The sequence below is a fragment of the Sorex araneus genome, chromosome 2 (assembly GCF_027595985.1).
Source record: "Sorex araneus isolate mSorAra2 chromosome 2, mSorAra2.pri, whole genome shotgun sequence".
NCBI lineage: Eukaryota > Metazoa > Chordata > Mammalia > Eulipotyphla > Soricidae > Sorex > Sorex araneus.
The window spans coordinates 206,066,500-206,086,482 of NC_073303.1; the positions used below are offsets into that span (position 1 = coordinate 206,066,500).

Here is a 19,983-nt window from a genome sequence, read left to right on the forward strand (position 1 = left end):
CCCAGGTTCGATTCCCAGCATCCCATATGGTCCCCCGAGCACTGCCAGGAGTAATTCCTGAGTGCAGAGCCAGGAGTGACCCCTGTGCAATGTAGGGTGTGACCCAAAAAAGAAAAAAAAGAATTGGCAGATTCCTCTGATTTTACAACTTGGAACAGTGCTTTTATTTGTGGTGGTGGTGGTGGTGTGTGAGTGTGTGTGTCGGGGGCGGGGGTGTCTGCTGTGACCTGTTTTTTGTTGTGCAAACGGGAAGAGCCGTGAGGAGATTCTGTGAGTCCAGCTGCAGATCTTCCACCTCCAACGTACTGGTTTAGACCAAGTGGAGCTGTAGCAGGTCAGACAAGTACTCCAACTGCCAGAGAGAGAGCTGCCAGGCTGGGGACACAGGTCAGAGGCAGAAGCAAACCTTTGCAGGGAAGAACTCAGGATCAAGCCCTGGTTTGGTCCCTGCTGGATGTGCATACACTTAGGGAAACAGAGACGCCTAGCCTAAAAGATTAGTTAGATCTGGGGGTGGAGTGATAGTACTGCAGGTAGGACATTGGCCTTGCAGGCAGCTGACCCAGGTTCGAAAACTCGGGATCCCATATGATCCCTTAAGCTCCTCCGGGAGTGATCCCTGAGCACAGAGCCAGGATCAGGCCCCTGAGCAATGCCGGGTGTGGGGTAAAAAAAAGAAAAAGATTAATTAGATCAGCCTGGAGAGAGATGCTGGATAGAGTGATTTATGGGCCCTTCCTTCCATGGAAAGTGGGAATGTTGGCATTCTGGGGAAAAAAACGTCCCCATGGGAGCATTCTTCTCTCTGCTGCCTCTCTCAGTGACGTTTCCTTCAAAATAAACTCACTCGCTTTAGAGACTTCTGCCCTTTGAGATGCAGAAGAGACCGCCAGTGTGTGGAGCAGCGAAGCAAGAAGGGGGAGAGGTTGGGGACCAGGTGTAGGAGCTGGACAGGATGGGCAGTTAAGGGACCCTTCCATTCAGAAAGCTGCCCTAGAGCTTCCTGCATCTGCTTTATCTCTTAGAAAGATTCCCTCGGAGAAAGCACTTAGCAAAAGTGTTCATTCATGGGCCAGAGCGATAGCCAATGGGTAGACATCTGCCTTGCACGCAGCCAACCTGGGTTCGATATCCGGCAGCCCATGGGGGCCCCCAGGAGTGATTCCTAAGCTCAGAGCTAGGAGCAACCTCTAAGCACCAGTGTGGTTAGTTGGTGAGGTAAAAGACTAACCCAGATAAAGACAGTTAAGCACCTACCCAAAGATGCTGTTCCTCTACTTCTAAACACTAAGTCCTACCCACTGAAGGACAGTTGGGCGCTCAGGCCGCGAGGCTGTGAGCCCCCGACCCACGCCTTTTCTTTCTTATTACTCTCTTCCCATAATCCTTGCGGCATCCTTGCTCCTGTTCATCCAGGGCTGGTCCCTGGCAGTCCCTGAGGACTCTGGGGGCGACTCAGCACTGAAGTCCAGAGTATCTGCAGAGCACTCCCACGCCACCTCTGCCCCCCCCAAAGTAACAGAAACCACGCTGGACACCACCCCCAGACCTCCACCCGCCTCTGCCAGCGTTTAGCTCTTGGATGGCTCAGAGAAGAGCAGGGGGCTTGGGAGGCAGTGCAGGGTTGGGGTGCAGGGGGTTCCGATTCCGGCTGCCTGCATTAGCCAAATCCCCGCAGTCACCCTAATCCCAGCCTAATGGAAGTCAGCTCAGGGCGCTGAGGACGAGCTCGCTAAGCCCTCTGGGACAGACCCCACTGCCTGTCCCCAGGAGACCTTTCCCGGGCCCAGTGTCACACCTCTCTGCCGAGGATGGCAGAACAAGTCCATCTCCTTGCTTTGGGCTTCAGGACGGGAGGGTGCCTAGGAATGGACAGGCCTTGGGGAGGGTCAGTCTGTGAGAAACCCAGGTGGCGAGGGCAGAGGGGGAGAGTTCAGTGGGCGGGGGCGTGTTGGCAGGCCGGAGCCCCCAGAGCCACTGGGAACCACCCCGAGGCTGCATGGGCCCTCAGCACACCAAAACCCAGGCAGAGAAAACTTTAAAAGAAAGGAAAGGAAAAGAGAGGAGAGGAGATGGGGTGAGGCTGGGAGGGGGGGGTTGAGAAAAGAAGACGGGAGGAAGCCAGGGTGAATGTGTGTGTGTGGGAGAGGGTGAGCGAGTGAGGTCGTGTGTCTGTGATCCTGTGATCATGTGAGTGTGTGGTCATGGGAAAGTGTGCGTGTATATGTGAGAGTGAATGATCATGTGAGAGGATGTATGTGTTTGTGTGTGTGGGTATGTGTGATGGTGTGCATGAACGTGCATGCATGTGCGAGGGGCCCTAGGAGGGCTGTGACTATGCATGACTGTGTGTGAGGGTGGGCACCTGTCATTCTGTGTGTGAGGAAGGGTGTGCACCTGTGAGAATGCCCATGTTTGTGTGTGTGTGAGAGGAAGGTTACCAAGAGGGACGGTGTGTGTGTGTGAGAGAGAGAAAGAGCCTGTTGGGGAGAGGGTCAAGCCTGGGGTCCCCACCCACAGTGGGAGGGACGGTAGGGGCGGGCACAGCGTGGAGCTCAGCCGGGCCTGTCCTCCAGCCTCCAGCCCCGCCCCAGGCCTTAAATACCAGCTCGCTGCATCTGCACTGGCGCTTCCACAGCCCACAGGGCCAGCGGAGGTGAGCAGCCACCGTGTCCCAGGGGCAGTTCCCGGGAGAGAAACCAGGGCTGGGTGGTGTGATGTGGTGTGTGTGTGTGTGTGTGTGTGTGTGTGTGTGTGTAAGGGAGGTTAGGGCTGGTGTGTGTAAGAGAGACCAGGGCTGGGTGGTGTGATGTGGTGTGTGTGTGTGTGTGTGTGTGTGTGTGTGAGTGATCAGGGCTGTTGTGTGTGAGTGATGGGGTTGGTGTGTGTGTAAGGGAGATCAGGGCTGGTGTGTGTGTGTGTGTGTAAAGGGGTCCTTACACACATGTGTGTGGGGGCTGGGGACGGATCCCAAGAATGACCAGGGCTGGGTGGGGCTGGAGGTGTGGGGAAGCGGCGAGACTGGAGAAGCTGAGACGCAGGTGGGGCGAGAGAGCCCCGTTTGCACGGTGGGCGTCCCGCTCCCGGGCCCCCACCCGAGCGCGGGGGTGCAGGCGCAGGCTCCCATCGCAAGGGCTGTTCCCCCCTGTCCTTTTGCTGCTGTTTCGGGGGGTGCTGTTCGCACCCGGCCGTGCTCAGGACGGACTCTGTGTTCCGTGCAATCTTGGGGTAGGCTCTGGGGTGCGGGGCCTGACCCCCGCGGCCGCGGGAGGCGGAACCCGGGACTAGGCGCTGGTCTTTCCTCCGCAGCCCTCGGCGACCGATGGCGCAGTTCCGAGGCCGGCCGCTGGGGGCGCTGCTTGGGGCGCTGTGCGCGCTGGCGCTGGCGCGGGCGGCGGGCGCGGCGGCGGCGCGCGCGGCGGGCTCGGTGCGCCTGGCGGGCGGCCTGACGCTGGGGGGCCTGTTCCCGGTGCACGCGCGGGGCGCGGCGGGCCGGGCGTGCGGGCCGCTCAAGAAGGAGCAGGGCGTGCACCGGCTCGAGGCCATGCTGTACGCGCTGGACCGCATCAACGCCGACCCGCGCCTGCTGCCCGGCGTGCGCCTGGGCGCGCGCCTGCTGGACACGTGCTCGCGGGACACGTACGCGCTGGAGCAGGCGCTGAGCTTCGTGCAGGCGCTGATCCGCGGCCGCGGCGACGGCCCCGAGGCGGCCGTGCGCTGCCCCGACGGCGCGCCCCCGCTGCGCGCCGCGCCCCCCGAGCGCGTGGTGGCCGTGGTGGGCGCCTCCGCCAGCTCCGTGTCCATCATGGTGGCGAACGTGCTGCGCCTGTTTGCGGTGAGCATCGCCCGTCTGCTTCGCGCATCACCCACAGCCCCCCACCCCCCAGCGGGCTCCTCTGTTTCTCCCTGGACTCGTTCTCCGGAGCGCGTGGGGCTAGAGATCACTCCCCGTCGCTCGGGGCGCCCAAAGAGCGGCCCTGGGGCTCCGAGGGTCCGAGCCCCAGCCTCGCTGTTTGCAGTTGCACACAGTCTGCCATGCTCGGCTCTGAAGGATCAGGCTCTGGAGCGCAAGCCCAGCCCTGAACAAGAGTTTGAGCCCCATCCCCCGCACCACTGAGTGCCCCCAATGCTCCTAGGTTGCAGACTCCCTCCCCCAAATGACAATAAAGGGTCTTTTGAGCCATCTCCACCCCCTCCGCTCCAGGAAATTTCGTTCTTGACCTGAAGGACTCATCCCTGTCTTCGGCTTCGCTCCCATTCCCACGTGTCCTCTCCTTCCCAGCCCTAATCCCTGCTTTCCGTCTAACCCTGCCTCCACCCTGCAGTGGTCCTGTGTGTTGGCAGCAGACTGGATTTAGCCCCTCCTCCCAATGCAATGGGTCAGTCTAGGTGGATTGGCTGCAGGCTGGACTTGGCCCCGCCTCCATTGCAATGACTCTATGTGGATTGGTTGCAGACTGACTTAGCCCCGCCTCCCCTTTGCAGTGATTGGATGTGGGTTAGCCGCTAGCTGGCTTCTGGTGTCTCCAGTCTCCAGCCAGATCCAAACGCAAAATGCGCACTCTCCCCCTATCTTTTGGTGTCTACGGTTCCCAGGACCCCGTAATCCTAGAGGGTGGGTGTCCCCTGGCCCTCCCCTCCCGGTCACAGACAGCCCTGTGTCCTCTGGCCGCGCAGATCCCCCAGATCAGCTACGCCTCCACGGCCCCCGAGCTCAGCGACTCCACCCGCTACGACTTCTTCTCCCGCGTGGTTCCGCCCGACTCCTACCAAGCCCAGGCCATGGTGGACATTGTCCGGGCATTAGGCTGGAACTACGTGTCCACGCTGGCCTCGGAGGGCAATTACGGCGAGAGCGGAGTGGAGGCTTTTGTGCAGATATCCCGGGAGGCTGGTGAGCTGAAGCGAAGCAGGGAGACGGAGGCTCTCCCCAGGGGTGAGACGGGGGTGCTGGGTAGTATTCCCCAGGGTGCGGACAGCCCCTTTTCTCCTAGGGAGGATCACTCAGCCTCCTGGTCAGTGAGTGGGGCTGAGCCTGGAGCGTAGATCACAGCTCCAGGTCCACGCAGCGTGAGGGGGAAGGGTCGGGGAGTCCCGTGTGTGCGCGGGTGCGACTGAGACACCTGCGACTATTCGGAGCCCAGGGGGAGTGTGCATCGCTCAGTCCATCAAGATTCCACGGGAACCCAAGCCCGGAGAGTTCGACAAGGTCATCAGGAGGCTCCTGGAGACGCCCAACGCCCGCGCCATCATCATCTTTGCCAACGAGGATGACATCAGGTGATGACGCCGCCGCGAAGAACCCTCAGAGCTCTTTCCTCCTCCTTTCCCAGCCCGCCCGACACCGTTCCCTGCTGCTGCTGTGTGCTCCCGAAATGAGCCAGGCTCCGTCCGCGTGCGGATGCCCCGAGCGTAACCGGAGGATCACACAAGAAGCACTGTGCAGAGCGGCTAGCCAGGGCAGCAGGGAGATACTGCCGTACAGTGTTCACCTGTCCTTGGTCCCTAGTACCCCCTGGCAGGCTCCAGCCCGCCAAGTGATCCCTGAGTAGAGTGAGAAGGAAGCCCTGGGCACAGTCACATGTAGCCAAAAAAAAAAAAAAGGATAAAAGCTAAGTCCTTGGGACTGGAGTGATAGCACAGCAGGTGGGGCATTCGCCCGGCTGACCCAGGTTCGATCCTTGGCATCGCATGTGGTCCCGTGAACCATACCAGAAGTGATTCCTGAGCACAGAGTCAGGAGTAAGCCCTGAGCACAGGTGGATGAGCAAACACTAACTAGTATGGGGTAGGCCACAGGAGAATAAAGATACCAACCCTGAGCCCGGTGCAGGTTCTGAATCTGGAGAAGCTTCCAGAAGTAAAGACCTCCTTCCAAGGGAGAGCTGTTGTGAGGGAATGTAGGGTCAACGGAGGCTGGACCACCTACCCACAATCCTCTGCCACCTTCTGCCATCAAATCAAGCAAACCCTTCTGGAAAACCACAGTTTACTTAGGTGACTGTGGATCAGAGCTTAGCGGGACCCACAGTTCCAGGGGCTGGTGAAATGTTCAAGTTTCACTGAAAGCTCACTGATCTTTAGAGACATTTTTGTTTCGCTTTTGGGATTTGCGGATCACGTCTCAGGGCTTCGTCTTGATCTGTGTTCAGGATCACTGCTGGCATGGCTGACTCCCGGCTCTGTGCTCTGGGGTCACTCCTGGAGATGCTTAGTCCTGGCTCCTGCACTCAAGGATGGCTCTGAGGGACTGGGAAGCTTCAGGGGACCAGATGTGGAGCTAGGGATCAAGCCCAGTCAGCCACAGGGAAAACAAGCGCCTCAGCCCTCTCCTCTCCCTCCAGCCCTTGTTTTCAGCACTTCTTGGTGGGGACTCAGACAAATTATATCTTGAATTTCTCCCTCCTCCTCCTCCTCCTCTTCCTCCTCCTCCTTCTCTTCTCTTCTTTTTCTTCCTTCCTCCTCCTCCTGCTCCTCCTCCTCCCCTCCCCCCTCACCCACAGGGGAGGGTGAGTGATGGGAAGGGGGCAGGGAACACGTGACCACTCTGGGGGGGGTCCCCTGGAAGAAGGTCATGGGCCCTGAGTCACATGCCCCTGTCCGTCCCAGGAGGGTTCTGGAAGCTGCTCGCCAAGCCAACCTGACTAACCACTTCCTGTGGGTGGGCTCGGACAGCTGGGGAGCCAAGACCGCCCCCATCCTGCACCTGGAGGACGTGGCCCAGGGGGCCATCACCGTCTTGCCCAAAAGGGCCTCCATTGATGGTAGGTTCCAGCATGGGCCCCACACGCCCCCGTTTGGGGGACCTTTGTGCAGCATCCTGCTCTGACTCGTGTCTTTGCCTTTTCCCAGAGTCTAGGACTCTTCGATCCCATGACTCTCTGATTCTTTGATTCTCTCTCTCTCTGTCTCTCTCTCTCCTCCACCCTTCACAGAGACAGATTCAGCCTTTTATATGGTCTCTTGGTTGGTTTGGGTTTTCTTTGGGGGGTAGGGGTTGTGTCACGCACTGTGGTTTTCAGGGATCACTCCTGGTTCTGTGCTTGGGGATCACTCATGGCTCTGTGCTGGGGTATCATGAGTGACTCTGTGCTCAGGGATCGATCCTGGCAGGGCTCAGGGCAGGAGGGTGTGCCAGGGATTGAACTGAGTCGGCCGCATGCAAGGCCAGCACCTTCCCTGCTGTCCTATTTCTCTGCTTGTTTTATCTTATCATTCAATGTCTGTATTTCTGCCAGCGCTGCAGAAATTGGCTGGAGAGTGGGCCTGGGGAGAGGGTCAGCTAGACGCCAGCCTGATTGTGCCCTTGGTCTTGCCTTTGCTGCCACCTACATGTGCCCCGGGGTGAATCCAGCTGCAGCAGAGATAGGCCTCTACACCTGGATCCTTGTTGTCCCCAAAGGGGACCAAAAACCCCTTGGCGAGAGCTTTCATAAAGCACAGCTCCTGGGAGGGGGCAGAGTCCCGACTAGCCAGGTCTTGGCCCCCAACCATTTTTTTTTTCGCTTTTTGGGTCACACCCGGCGATGCTCAGGGGTTACTCTTGGCTCTGCACTCAGGAATCACTCCTGGCGGTGCTCAGGGGACCATATGGGATGCTGGGAATTGAACCCAGGTCGGCCATGTGCAAGGCAAATGCCCTCCCCACTGTGCTATTACTCCAGCACCCTCCACCATATTCTTTTTTTTTTAATCACCATGAGCTACACAGTTACAAAGCTGTTCTTGATTAGGTTTTAGTCATACCATGTTCCATCACCAGTCCCTTCACCAGGGCACATTTCCCACCACCAGTGTCCCTAATTTCCCCTCCTGCCACCCCAGTCTGACTCCACGGCAGGCACTTTTCTTCCCTGTCTCTGTCTCTGTCTCTCTGTCTGTCTCTCTCCTTTGGGGTATTCTAGTTTGTAATACAAGTACTGAAAGGTCGTCATATATATCCCTTTGCCGACTTTCAGCACTCAATTCTTGCCCAGGGTGATCCTTCCCAACTCTCCTTGTCAGAGCGGTCCCTTCACTATCTTAACTGCACTCTCCTACTCCTCTCCCTTGGCTTCCAGATGTGGGCCAGTCCTCCTGGCCCTGATCTCCACTGTCCTTGGGTATTAGTCTCATACTGTGTTTTACATATCCCACAAAAGAGTGGGATCATACTATGTCTATCCTTCTCCTGACTCATTTCATTTAGCATGATACTCTCCATGTCCATCCATTTACAAGCGAATTTCATGATTTCAGTCTTCTTCATGGCTGCATAGTATTCCATGACATAGATATACCATAGTTTCTTTATCCAGTTATCTGTTTGGGCAGTTGGGTTGTTTCCAGATTGTGGCTATTGTAAACAGTGCTGCAATGACCATAGAAGTGCAGATGGCATTTCTGCTCAACATCACTTATCATCAGGGGGATGCATATCAAAACGATGAGATGCAAATCAAAACAATCTCACACACAGAGACTGGCACACCTCCATATTCTTTTTTGTTGGGGGTGGGGGTAGATGCCCAAGTTTCGCTCAGGGAGCCAAGAGACACAATGGGACCTGCATTGGAACCTGATGTTTTGGTGCTGGTGGCTGAGGGCGTGGCACTCTTGGGCCTAGCAGTGCTTGGTGGGGAGAAAGTGGTGCTGGGAACCCAGTAAGTGTTCCATGCTCGCTCACCATGCACCCACAATCCCTGTGCTGTCTCCCACCACTGTCCACTGGAAATGTATTTTATTGAAATGAATCGACTAGTTGGAGTGTGGTTTGAGTCATGAAGTGAGTCCACCAGTGGTCTGGCAAGAGGGAAGTTCATGCCAGCAAGTAGTTCGGGTTCAGGACCATGACTCATAAATCCCTGATTGTTGCTCCCCGATACTCCCTGGACCTGCTATGCTTTATGGGTGGGTTCTGGGCTTCTCTGCTCCGGGGGACACAAACACAGGACATCACAAAGAGGCTGCTGCAGCTCTGCCCATTTCATCATCACCACAGCACCCTAACCTGGAAACAAGGGACAGCGCCAAAGTCTTTTGTGAAGTGAGGCTCAAGTTTGCATCTCAAAGTACATTTTACACTGGAGCCCCCAATGGCTTTTGGTGCTGCTGGTGGTGGTTAGTTGTGGGGTCGCACCAGTGATTCTGTGGAGGACGCTTTGTGGGGCTGGGGCTGGAACCCAGGACCTCAAGCAGGTAAAGATGTACTCCTTGAACAATGTCCCTGGCATGGGCAAGGATCAAAGGGGTTGGGGGGGGGGCTGGAGCAATAGCACAGCGGGTAGGGCGTTTGCCTTGCACATGGCCAACTCGGGTTCGATTCCCAGCATCCCATATGGTCCCCTGAGCACACCAGGAGTAATTCCTGAGTGCAGAGCCAGGAGTGACCCCTGAGCATAGCCAGGTGTGACCCAAAAAACAAAGAAAAAAAAGGGGGGGTTTGGGGAGAGGCCCTGAGTGGGCCAAAAGGCCCTCCTCCTACCTACCTGCCACCCTCAGGATTTGACCATTACTTTACGACCCGTTCCCTGGAGAACAATCGGCGGAATATCTGGTTTGCTGAATTCTGGGAAGAAAATTTTAACTGCAAACTCACCGGCTCACATACCCAGCCAGATGATCCCACCCGCAAGTGTACAGGTGAGAGCAGCTGGGGTGGCAGAGAGACCCAGTGGGCACAGGACAGCGTGTGTTATGTGTGTGCCTGTGTGTTCTTTATGGGAGTGCATGTATTTGTGTGAATTATGCATGTTCATGATTGTATGTATGTGTTCATGAGTGTTTTCATGTGTGTGTATGTGTATGAGTGTCTACATGAGTGTATGTATGTGTGAGTGTATGGGTGTAAATGTGTGAGTATGTGTGTGAATGTGTGTGCATAAGTGTATGTGAGTATATGTATATGTGCATGAGTGTTTGCACATGCGTGTGAGTGTGTGTATGCATCAGTGTATGAGTGTGCATGTGTGTGAGTGCATTGTGTGCATATACATAAATGTATGTGTGCATGAATATGAAGATATGTGCCTGTGCAGTGTGCATGTATGCACATGAGTGCATGTGTGAGCAGGAGTTTGTGTGAGTGTATGTATGTGTGAATGTTTCCATGCATATGCGTAAGTGAATGTATTATGTGAATGTATGTATGAGTGCATATATGTGAGTGTATTGTGTGCGTGTGTGTATGTATGTGCATGACTGTATATGTGTTTGTGTATGTGTGCATGAGTGAATGTGTGTATGTGTGAGTGTACATGCACGATTGTATGTGTCTACATGTGTATGCCCAAGTATCTCTGTGTGCATGAGTGAATGTATGTGTGAGAGTATATGTGCATGTGTATATGTATGTACATGGGTGTATGTGTGTGTGCATGAATGTATATGTTTGCGTGTGCATGCATAAGTATATGTATGTGGGTGAGCGAATGTAGGAGTGTTTTTTAGTATATGTGTGTGCAGGTGTGTATGTGTGGGGAGTATATTTTTTGCATGTGTGCGTGAGTGTATGTGCATAAGTCAATGTGTGCATGTGTATGAGTACATGAATGCATATTTGTGTGCGCCTGTGCCTGTGTGCACACATGTATGAGTGTATGTGTGTACACAGGGACCTGCTGTGTGGTGGGGGAGTGGGAGGACCAGGTCACTTCCTCTGGTGTGCGCAGGGCAGGTGAGGAACGCATTGGCCGGGACTCCAGCTATGAGCAGGAAGGGAAGGTGCAGTTCGTCATCGACGCCGTGTACGCCATCGCCCACGCGCTGCACAACATGCACCAGGTGCTGTGTCCCGGCCTCGCGGGCCTGTGTCCGGCCATGGAGCCCACGGACGGGCGGACGCTGCTGCAGTATATCCGTGCCGTCCGCTTCAACGGTGAGGGGCGTGCGAGGTGGAGTTCTCATGGAATCTCGGGGGGCCGAGGGAAAGCGAGGGGACTCAGAGGGGTGGGCTGGGCTTGAGAGCAGGAGATTGAACCTGTTAGAAACCGGTTTTGACGGGGGCTGGAGTGATAGAACAGCGGGTAGGGCGTTTGCCTTGCACGTGGCCGACCTGGGTTCGATTACCAGCATCCCATATGGTCCCCTGAGCACCGCCAGGAGTAATTCCTGAGTGCAGAACCAGGAGTAACCCCTGAGCATCGCCGGGTGTAACACAAAAAGCAAAAAAAAAAAAAAAGAAAGAAAGAAACCGGTTTTGAGAAATAAGAAAACGGGAAAATTTTGTTTTGTTTTTACTGGGACACACGAGTGATGCTCAGGACTTACTCCTGACTCTGCACTCAGTAATCACTCCTGGCGGTGCTGGGGAGGCCTGATGGGTTGCCGGGGCTTGAACCCAGGTCAGCAGCGAGCAAGGCAAGCGTCCTGTCTCTCCAGCCTCTTTTAGGGAAATGTCTTAATTTAACTGCATTTTATGTTTAGTTTTTGTTTTGCTTTGGGGCCACACCCAGCAATGATTAGAGCTGACTCCTGGCTCTGTACTCAGGAATTACTCCTGGTAGGCTTCAAGGGACCATATGGAGTGTCAGGGATCAGACTTGGTATCTGCCCCCCTGTCCTGTCGACTCGTCCTCGTGTTTCATTTTTACTGAGACACTAACACTGGTGTCTGGTCGGTGTCTGTTAATGCTGGAGTATCGGATGTTGTTCCAGCATCACTCCCCCAACACACCACACTCATCAGTGTTCCCAGCCTCATCCCTCCTCAGTGTCTCAGTAAACTCAGATCTGTAGACTGACTTTTGGAAGCTGTTACCGTAGTAGGAGAATAACACATATTATTTGTTATTCTCCTACCGCACTTCCTTATATCCCGGACATGTGAGATCTGTCTCCCTCTCCTGACAGACTTCACTAAGCATGATATTCTCCATATCCACCCACCTGGCAACAAAATGCATGATTTCATCTTTCCTGACAACCAAGTGGTATTCTGCTGTCTGCATGGTCCCCTGAGCACCGCCAGGAGTAATTCCTGAGTGCAGAACCAGGAGTCTGCATGTACCATCACCTTTATTTATTTTCATTTTTATAGTTGTTCACAATAATTTATTGCATTCAATATTCCAACACCAAATCCTACCACCATTAAACCTTTCCACAATCATTATTTTGAATTTTACCACCACCACCCAAGCCTGCCCCAAAGGCAGATGCTAAACTACTTATTTTGTATTGCTTGTTATGAATAATCTGCTAACCATGATTCCAAAAAGTTGTCTTGGAGGAAAGATTGTTGTATCTCACCCTGGAGACATGAAGCTCTTGTATAACAGATTACTAACATGTTTACCAAGTTGAGCCTTGTCTGCTAATATTGTATTTTGATCGAGATCGGTTGCCTTCTACTTTACACTCCATCAGATGTGGTGTGTTATTTTTGCTACATCAGTGGCTTACAGAATGAGATATCACGTGGCCAGGAATGCTGCCGTCTGCTCCAGAAATTCTAAAATTTTGAATAGGGTGATAGAGTTGGAGTTAAATTTTTAACTGTGACTTTGGGGTCTGGAGGCATCTCTGCAGGTTGTGACTCTCTTATGAGATTTATTTGTGAGCCTTTGGGTCACGACCATTAATGAGCTTATATGACACTGGAGGCAGTTCGTGGGCATGACCGCCAGGCTCCTGGAAGAACAGGGAGGTGGGGGGAAGTTGCCCATTCTTGACTCCATGAAAGCCTGGAGATTTTGGTCACAAATCCCACATACCTGGGGTGTTTCAGCAGAGTCACTCTTATGTGTGAGGCTTGTTCCGAGTGTGTGGAGATTGGCTTGGTGGTGATTTGCTTCTGGAGGTTTTCAGCTGCTGGGGCTCTGTTGGGGTGGGTGCTGGGCTCACCAGCGCCCCCATCATCTTTCTTTCTCTCTCTCTCTCTTTCTCCCTCTCTCTTTCTCTCTCTCCCTTTCTTTCTTTCTCTCTCCCTTTCTTTCTTTCTTCCTTCCTTTCTTTCTTTTCTTTCTTTCTTCTTTCTTTCTTTCTTTCTTTCTTTCTTTCTTTCTTTCTTTCTTTCTTTCTTTCTTCTTTCTTTCTTTCTTTCTTTTTTTTTTTGGGTCACACCCAGCGATGCACAGGGGTTACTCCTGGCTCTTTACTCAGGAATTACCCCTGGCGGTGCTCAGGGGACCATATGGGATGCTGGGATTAGAACCCGGGTCGGCCGCGTGCAAGGCAAACGCCCTACCCGCTGTGCTATCGCTCCAGCCCCTCTTTCTTTCTTTCTTTCTCTTTCTTTCTTCCTCTCTTTTTCTCTTTCTTTCTTTCTCTTTCTCTTGTTTTTTCTTTCTTCCTTCCTGTTTTTGGGCCACACCTGGCTCAGGGCTTTCTCCTGACTCTGCACTCAGGAATTACTCCTGGCGATGCTCAGGGGGTTCTCCTGACTCTGCACTCAGGAATTACTCCTGGTGGTGCTCAGGGGACCACATGGGATGCCGGGGATTGAACTTCGGTTGGCTGTGTGCCAGGCAAGTGCCTTCCCTGCTGTATTATCTCGCTGGCCCTCACCACTATTTCTTTACCTGGTTCTCTGTTCTTAGACATTTGGTTGTTTCCAAATCTTGGCTATTGTGAATGAACATAGAAATGAAGATCTCTTTTGGAAATACCGTTTCCAGGACCTGGGGCTAGAGCCAGGGGCAGCTTCCAAGCCGGGTTGTATGGAATCCGGGCCCCCCACCCCATCTCGGGCTCCCCTCCCCACACATTCCTTTCCACTTCAGGGGCCACGGCCGTCCTTCTGGGCGGGACTCAGTGTCCTTGGGTGGCCTGTGTGCCTTTCTCTGATGACACTGGCGTTGGTTCCTTTTGACTGAACGTCCACCCAGGGCGGCCCCCTCTGACTGGGTCTTGGCGCCCTCGGAGACGTTCTACTGAGGCCTGATGGGGGGTCGGGTTCTCTCGCAGGCAGCGCGGGGACTCCCGTGATGTTCAATGAAAACGGAGACGCCCCAGGGCGCTATGACATCTTCCAGTACCAGGCCGCCAACGGGAGCGCGGGCAGCGGCGGGTACCAGGCCGTGGGCCAGTGGGCAGAGGTGCTGCGGCTGGATGTGAGTGTGGTGGCGGCGGGCGGGCTGGGGGGCGCGGGGGGCGGTGACAGCAGCGACAGGCACGCCATGTCCCGGGCGCAGGTGGAGGCGCTGCAGTGGTCCGGGCAGCGCCAGGCGGTGCCCGCGTCTCTCTGCAGCCTCCCGTGCCCGGCGGGCGCCCGCAAGAAGATGGTGAAGGGCGTGCCCTGCTGCTGGCACTGTGAGGCGTGCGACGGCTACCTCTACCAGCTGGACGAGTTCACGTGCCAGGCGTGCCCGGGCCACCTGCGGCCCAGCGCCAACCACACGGGCTGCCGGCCCACGCCCGTGGTGCGCCTGAGCTGGGCCTCGCCCTGGGCGGCGCTGCCCCTGCTCCTGGCCGTGCTGGGCATCCTGGCCACCACGGCCGTGCTGGCCACCTTCGTGCGCCACCACGAGACGCCCATCGTGCGGGCGTCGGGCCGCGAGCTGAGCTACGTGCTCCTGGCCGGCATCTTCCTGGTCTACGCGCTGACCTTCCTGATGGTGGCCGAGCCGGGCGTGGCCGTGTGCGCCGCGCGCCGCGTGCTGCTGGGCCTAGGCACGGCGCTCAGCTACTCGGCGCTGCTCACCAAGACCAACCGCATCTACCGCATCTTCGAGCGCGGCAAGCGCTCCGTCACGCCGCCGCCCTTCATCAGCCCCACCTCGCAGCTCGTCATCACCTTCAGCCTCACAGCCGTGCAGGTGCGCCCCGCGGGGACCCCGGCGAGGGTGACTCCCGCCCCAGCACATAGGAGCGGGGACAGCGCCCAGAGCGCCTTCTTGGCGTGCATCCGCCCTGGGCTCCATCCTGGGCATCTCCCAGGGTCCCTGAGAACTGCTAGCACTGGGTCAGGAGTAAGCCCAGAGTACCACTGAGTGCCCCCCCACCCCCACACACAAATCCGAGAGCAGCTGCAGAGACAGGAGAGTGGGCAGGTACGGGTTCTACATGCAGCTGACCTAGACCTGTCTGGCCTGCGTTCAGTCCTGGCACTACATTTGGGCTTCTGAGCCCCACACTGCATGAGCCCTGAGCACAGACCAGGAGTAAGACCTCAGCACCACCGGTGGGGCCCAAACACCAACAAAACATTTAAAAAGAAAGAAAATTCATTTTGGGGCTGGAGCAATAGTACAGCGGGTAGGGCGTTTGCCCTGCATGTAGCCGAACCAGGTTCGATTCCCAGCATCCCATATGGTCCCCCGAGCACTGCCAGGAGTAATTCCTGAGTGCAGAGTCAGGAGTATCCCCTGAGCATCGCTGGGTGTGACTCAAAAAGAAAAAAGAAAAGAAAAGAAAAAAAAGAAAATTCATTTTGTGAAAAAATATTTTACTCTATCAATTTATCATTGATTGACAATTGTGTGGTATCTCAGGAGATTCAATTATATCTTCAAATTTAAAAATAAAACAGAGCCAGAGTGATAGTACAGCAGGGAGGGTGTTTGCCTTGCACCAACCCAACCCCTGGTTTGATCCCCTGGGCACTTCCAGGAGTAATCCTTTAGGATCACTGGGTGTGACCCGACACTCAGATAATAATAATAATAATAGTAAACAATATAATCAAAGAGAGATCTCTTACACTAGGCTAAAAGAAGCATAGACCAGGCCAGAACGATAGCACAGTGGGTAGGGCACTTGCCTTGCACGCACCCGACCTGGGTTTGATCCCTGGCACCCCATACGGTCCCCAAAGTCCACCAGGAGTGATCCCTGAGCGCAGAACTATGGGCAACCTCTGAACAATACTGGGTGTGGTCCAAAACAGAAAAAGGAAATCGTCAAAGTTATCTGAAGCTTTTGCCTCTAGAACTGAGTCACCACCTGGAGGGCCATTGAGCAGACCCCTGGGGTGCTGCAGAGAGAAGCGGGTGGGTTCTCTAGAGATGGGTGTGGTGCTGCGTGTGGAGTGCATGAACAGTTTGTAAATCGCAGTCCCTCAATGTAAATGGCCACGAATTAAAAACAAAGAGAAAGATCAGTGTTGGGTAGGGCTGGTGAGAACATAAGAAAGAGGGGAGATGCTTGCCTGACACATGGGGATGATGTTTCAAAACCCAGCAACGCGCTGTGCCCAGGAGCTCTGCCAGGGGGCACTGCTGAGCACAGATCTACAAATACCCCTGAGTCCTACTGTGGGGTGTGGCCCAACCCCCAATACATGCAAATTAGGGCCAGAGCAGTCATCCAGTGGGTAGGGTGCTTGCCTCGACGCAGCTAACCAGGTTTGATCCCCGGCATTCCATATGGTTCCCTGAGCACTGCCAGAAGTGATTCCTGAGAGCAGACCCGGGAGTAAGACCTGAGCATTGCCAGTTGGGGCCCCAAAATGAAACAAGACAAAAGTTTTTAAAAAGAGTCATTTCTTTTCCTGCTCTTGCCCCCACGAGGGAAGATAGAAAGGGAGGACAGCCAAAGAGGGAGGGAGAGAGAGATGCTCATTCATTCCTGGTGAGAGATAACTCACTGGGACCTGCTCAGTTTTTGCATTTGGAAGGTCTGGGTTTAAACCCACATGATCCTGCGAACACTACTGGGAGTGACCCCTGAGTCCAGAACCAAAGCAACCCCATCACATTACCCCAAACCCCCCAAAAAGTATAAGTAAAACCAAGCACTGCAAGATCGATCAAAGGAACAGGAGTCAGAGAGAATTCAGGATTAAGGTGCTTGTCTGCATTTTATCAAGCCTGGTTCAACCCCTGGGACCAACGTGGTCCCCTGGACACCACCAGAGGTCGCTCCTGTACACTGAGCAGGGAGGGCTCCTCATCACCGCTAGGAGGCGCTCCTGAGCACCACCAGAGGCCACGACTGAGCACAGACAATGCCAGGGATACCCCGGAGCCCCCAGATGTGGCGCAAGCCCACTCCCCAGGATTCATCTCAGGCGGTCAGTGATGTGAACCATCACAGTCTCAGGGCCAAGGGCGGCACCTGGTTCCTGCTTAGCCAGGTGGCTGCAGGAAGCTCACCCCTTTGGAGTAGGGGTCCGCACTGGAAATGCAGACAACGACGGCTCCTGCACTTGGGCTCCCCGGCCCCCAGCCAGACCCGAACGGTCTCTTTCAGGTGGTGGGTGTGATGGCCTGGATGGGGGCCCAGCCCCCCAAAAGCATCATCGACTACGAGGAGCAGCGGACGGTTGACCCGGAGCAGGCCCGTGGGGTGCTCAAGTGCGACATGTCGGACGTGTCTCTCGTGGGCTGCCTGGCCTACAGCCTGCTGCTCATGGTGACCTGCACCGTGTACGCCATCAAGGCGCGGGGCGTCCCCGAGACCTTCAACGAGGCCAAGCCCATCGGCTTCACCATGTACACCACCTGCATCATTTGGCTGGCCTTCGTTCCCATCTTCTTCGGCACTGCCCAGTCGGCCGAGAAGGTAGCCCTGGCGCCTCCTCTGCATCCCCGGAGGGGGGATCTGGGCTGAGTTTTCTGGGGGACTTTTTGGTTGCTTGCTTCATTCATTCGTGTCCTTCAATATTTGGTTTTTCCTGTGTTCTTCCAATCTCCTCCTGGGCGTTCCCACTTCATCCATCCATTCATCCATTCTTCCATCCATCCATTCATTCATTCCAGGCTCTGTGCTTCTCGGTTGGTTCAACGACCTCTCCAGTGCTCTGTCCATTAGGCTCTGACCTTTCTATCCGATCACTGCTCAAATGTTTATTCATGTGTAGAGACACACCTGTTTCATTACCACCAGCCTCCCCGTAGCCTTCCACTCCTTTCAATTTTGTTTTATTTGTTTCATCGTGGGTCAACCCCCAGCAGTGCTCAGGGCATCCTCCTGGCTCTGAACTCAGGGATCACTCCTGGCAAGGCTCAGCGCATGCGATGGGGTACTGGGGATCGAACCCAAGTCGACCAGCTGCTAGACAAGCACATCCACCCCTGTACTATCTCTATGGCCCCGACCTCCAATTTATTTTTAATTTTTGTTTGGGGGGGTCACACCTGGTGATGCTCCTTGCCATTCTTGGGGGATCATAGAGGATGCCGGGAATTGAACCAGGGTTGGTGCATGCCAGGGTCGGTGCCTGAGCTGCTGTACTATTGCTCCAGTCTCTCTCTTCCTCAATTTCTGCTCCTTCGTTCCTCTTTTTGTACGGGTTATCCATTCATTCATGCCCACCCAGAGCTGGGGTTCTTCCAGATATAAAGACGGGCTCTCCCTCTGTGAGTTTATGAGACCAACTCCTCGCTTTCCTTGGCCACCTGTCCCCTCACTTCTGTCACTCACCCTCCCTCCTACGCACTCCGGAGCCGTGTCATGACGTCTTTGCGTCCAGCCTCGCGGCCTGTGCTTTTCCGCTCTTGTCTTTTTCCTGGTGCTCATTCCCACCCCTGCTGCTGTGTGCGTGGGCCGGGGGGAGAGGGAGAGTGTGGGGCCGACTCCCACCGCATCCCTCCCTCCATGCCGCAGATCTACATCCAGACCACCACGCTGACGGTGTCCCTGAGCCTGAGTGCCTCGGTGTCCCTCGGCATGCTCTACATCCCCAAGGCCTACACCATCCTCTTCCACCCCGAGCTGAACGTGCAGAAGCGGAAGCGGAGCCTCAAGACAACCCCGACGGTGACAGTGGCTCCGCCCAAGGGCCAGCAGGCCGAGGACCCCCAGTAGCGAGTGGGGGTGGCTGGGGGACAGCGCCCACCGGGAGGACAGGGCCCTTTTCTTGCCTCCTCTTGCCTCACTTCCTTGGGTTGTGGAGTATCCAGCTCTTCAGGGAGAGGGGTCAGGGGTCCGCAGAGGGAAGGGCGGCCGGGCAGAGCTCGTGCCAGGCGCTATACTGGACCCCAGCCTGTTTGTGCACCGTGTCGCCCTTCCTGCCTGCACTCGAGGTCTCTGCACACACAAAGGGAACAAGAGGACCCCACCCAAGAGAGGGACTGAATATCCTCTCATGTAGAGGTCATCATAAAGGCATGGACTGGCCCAGTCGGATAGTCAAAAGTCCCCCTGGTAGCACACAGAAGCTATGCTTGGCTATGAGCTCACGAGCGCCCCCTGATGGTGCTGGGGAGGTTTCCTGGCTCTGGCTCAGGAATGCCCCCTGGTGGTGATAATGGGGTACTCCTGGCTCTGAGTTTAGGAGCGCCCCCTAGTGGTGATTAGGGGATCTAGTTCTGGTTCTGTGCTCAGAGCTCTCTGTACGACCCAATTAATCTATGTGAACTTCATGAGGAATGCCTTCCCCCAATTTGTGGACATAGTAAAGTATGTCATGTGGGTTCGTCTATGTTGTATACAAAGTGCACTCTCTTTGTCATTGCTCTCCATGCCGCTGCTATCAAATAGTTTTCCCTTGGTACGAACATTCTTTTCCAGTGAAGGGGGTTCTCGAGGGAGAACTTTCTACATTACAACCACAGTATTTCTCTCCGTTTTGAGTTCTCTCAGAGTCTCACTATATTTTGCTATAAACTTTTAATTACTTATCTGTAAGGGTAATACCCATGTCCTACATACTGAAATTTCTAATAAGGGCTTTTAAAAATGTTTGATATATTTGTATTTTTCGCTGCTGGGAATTTGGGAACAGATTCATTAATCATAGCTTTGTCACATGCATTACATTGTGTACTCTGGATATAATATACCCCCAATTTAATTCTATCCATGGGCCCTCATTTCACCTCATGACTTCTTGTTAAATAAATGCAACTCTCCCTCAAATTTGAGTTGGCTCTTCTGTTGCTTTTGAATTTATTATTTTTTAAAATTTTTGGCCACACCTTTCTGTGCTCCAAGGTCACTCTTGGTTCTAGGTCAGGAATCATTCGTGGCAAAGCTCAGGGGACTCCATGGGATTGCTGTGGAATGAACCCAGACTGACCACATCAAAGACAAATACCTCCCCCCTGTACTATCACTCTGGCCCAACAAATTATTCATTTTGGCTTTGGGGTCCCTCCCAAAGGTGCTCAGCGCTTACTCCTG

General features: G+C 54.7%; 1 protein-coding gene across 1 annotated transcript; it reads left to right on the top strand.

The window, feature by feature from the left end:
• Positions 1-3,322: 3,322 nt before the first annotated feature.
• On the top strand, positions 3,323-19,623 carry GRM6 (glutamate metabotropic receptor 6). Its single transcript, XM_004615349.2, has 10 exons — positions 3,323-3,835; positions 4,678-4,894; positions 5,145-5,280; positions 6,610-6,764; positions 9,481-9,621; positions 10,655-10,855; positions 13,885-14,030; positions 14,112-14,735; positions 17,110-17,421; positions 18,466-19,623. The coding sequence occupies exons 1-10, from the start codon at positions 3,323-3,325 to the stop codon at positions 18,664-18,666; spliced, it is 2,646 nt and encodes an 881-aa protein (XP_004615406.2). The 3' UTR covers positions 18,667-19,623.
• The last annotated feature ends 360 nt before the right edge of the window (positions 19,624-19,983 follow it).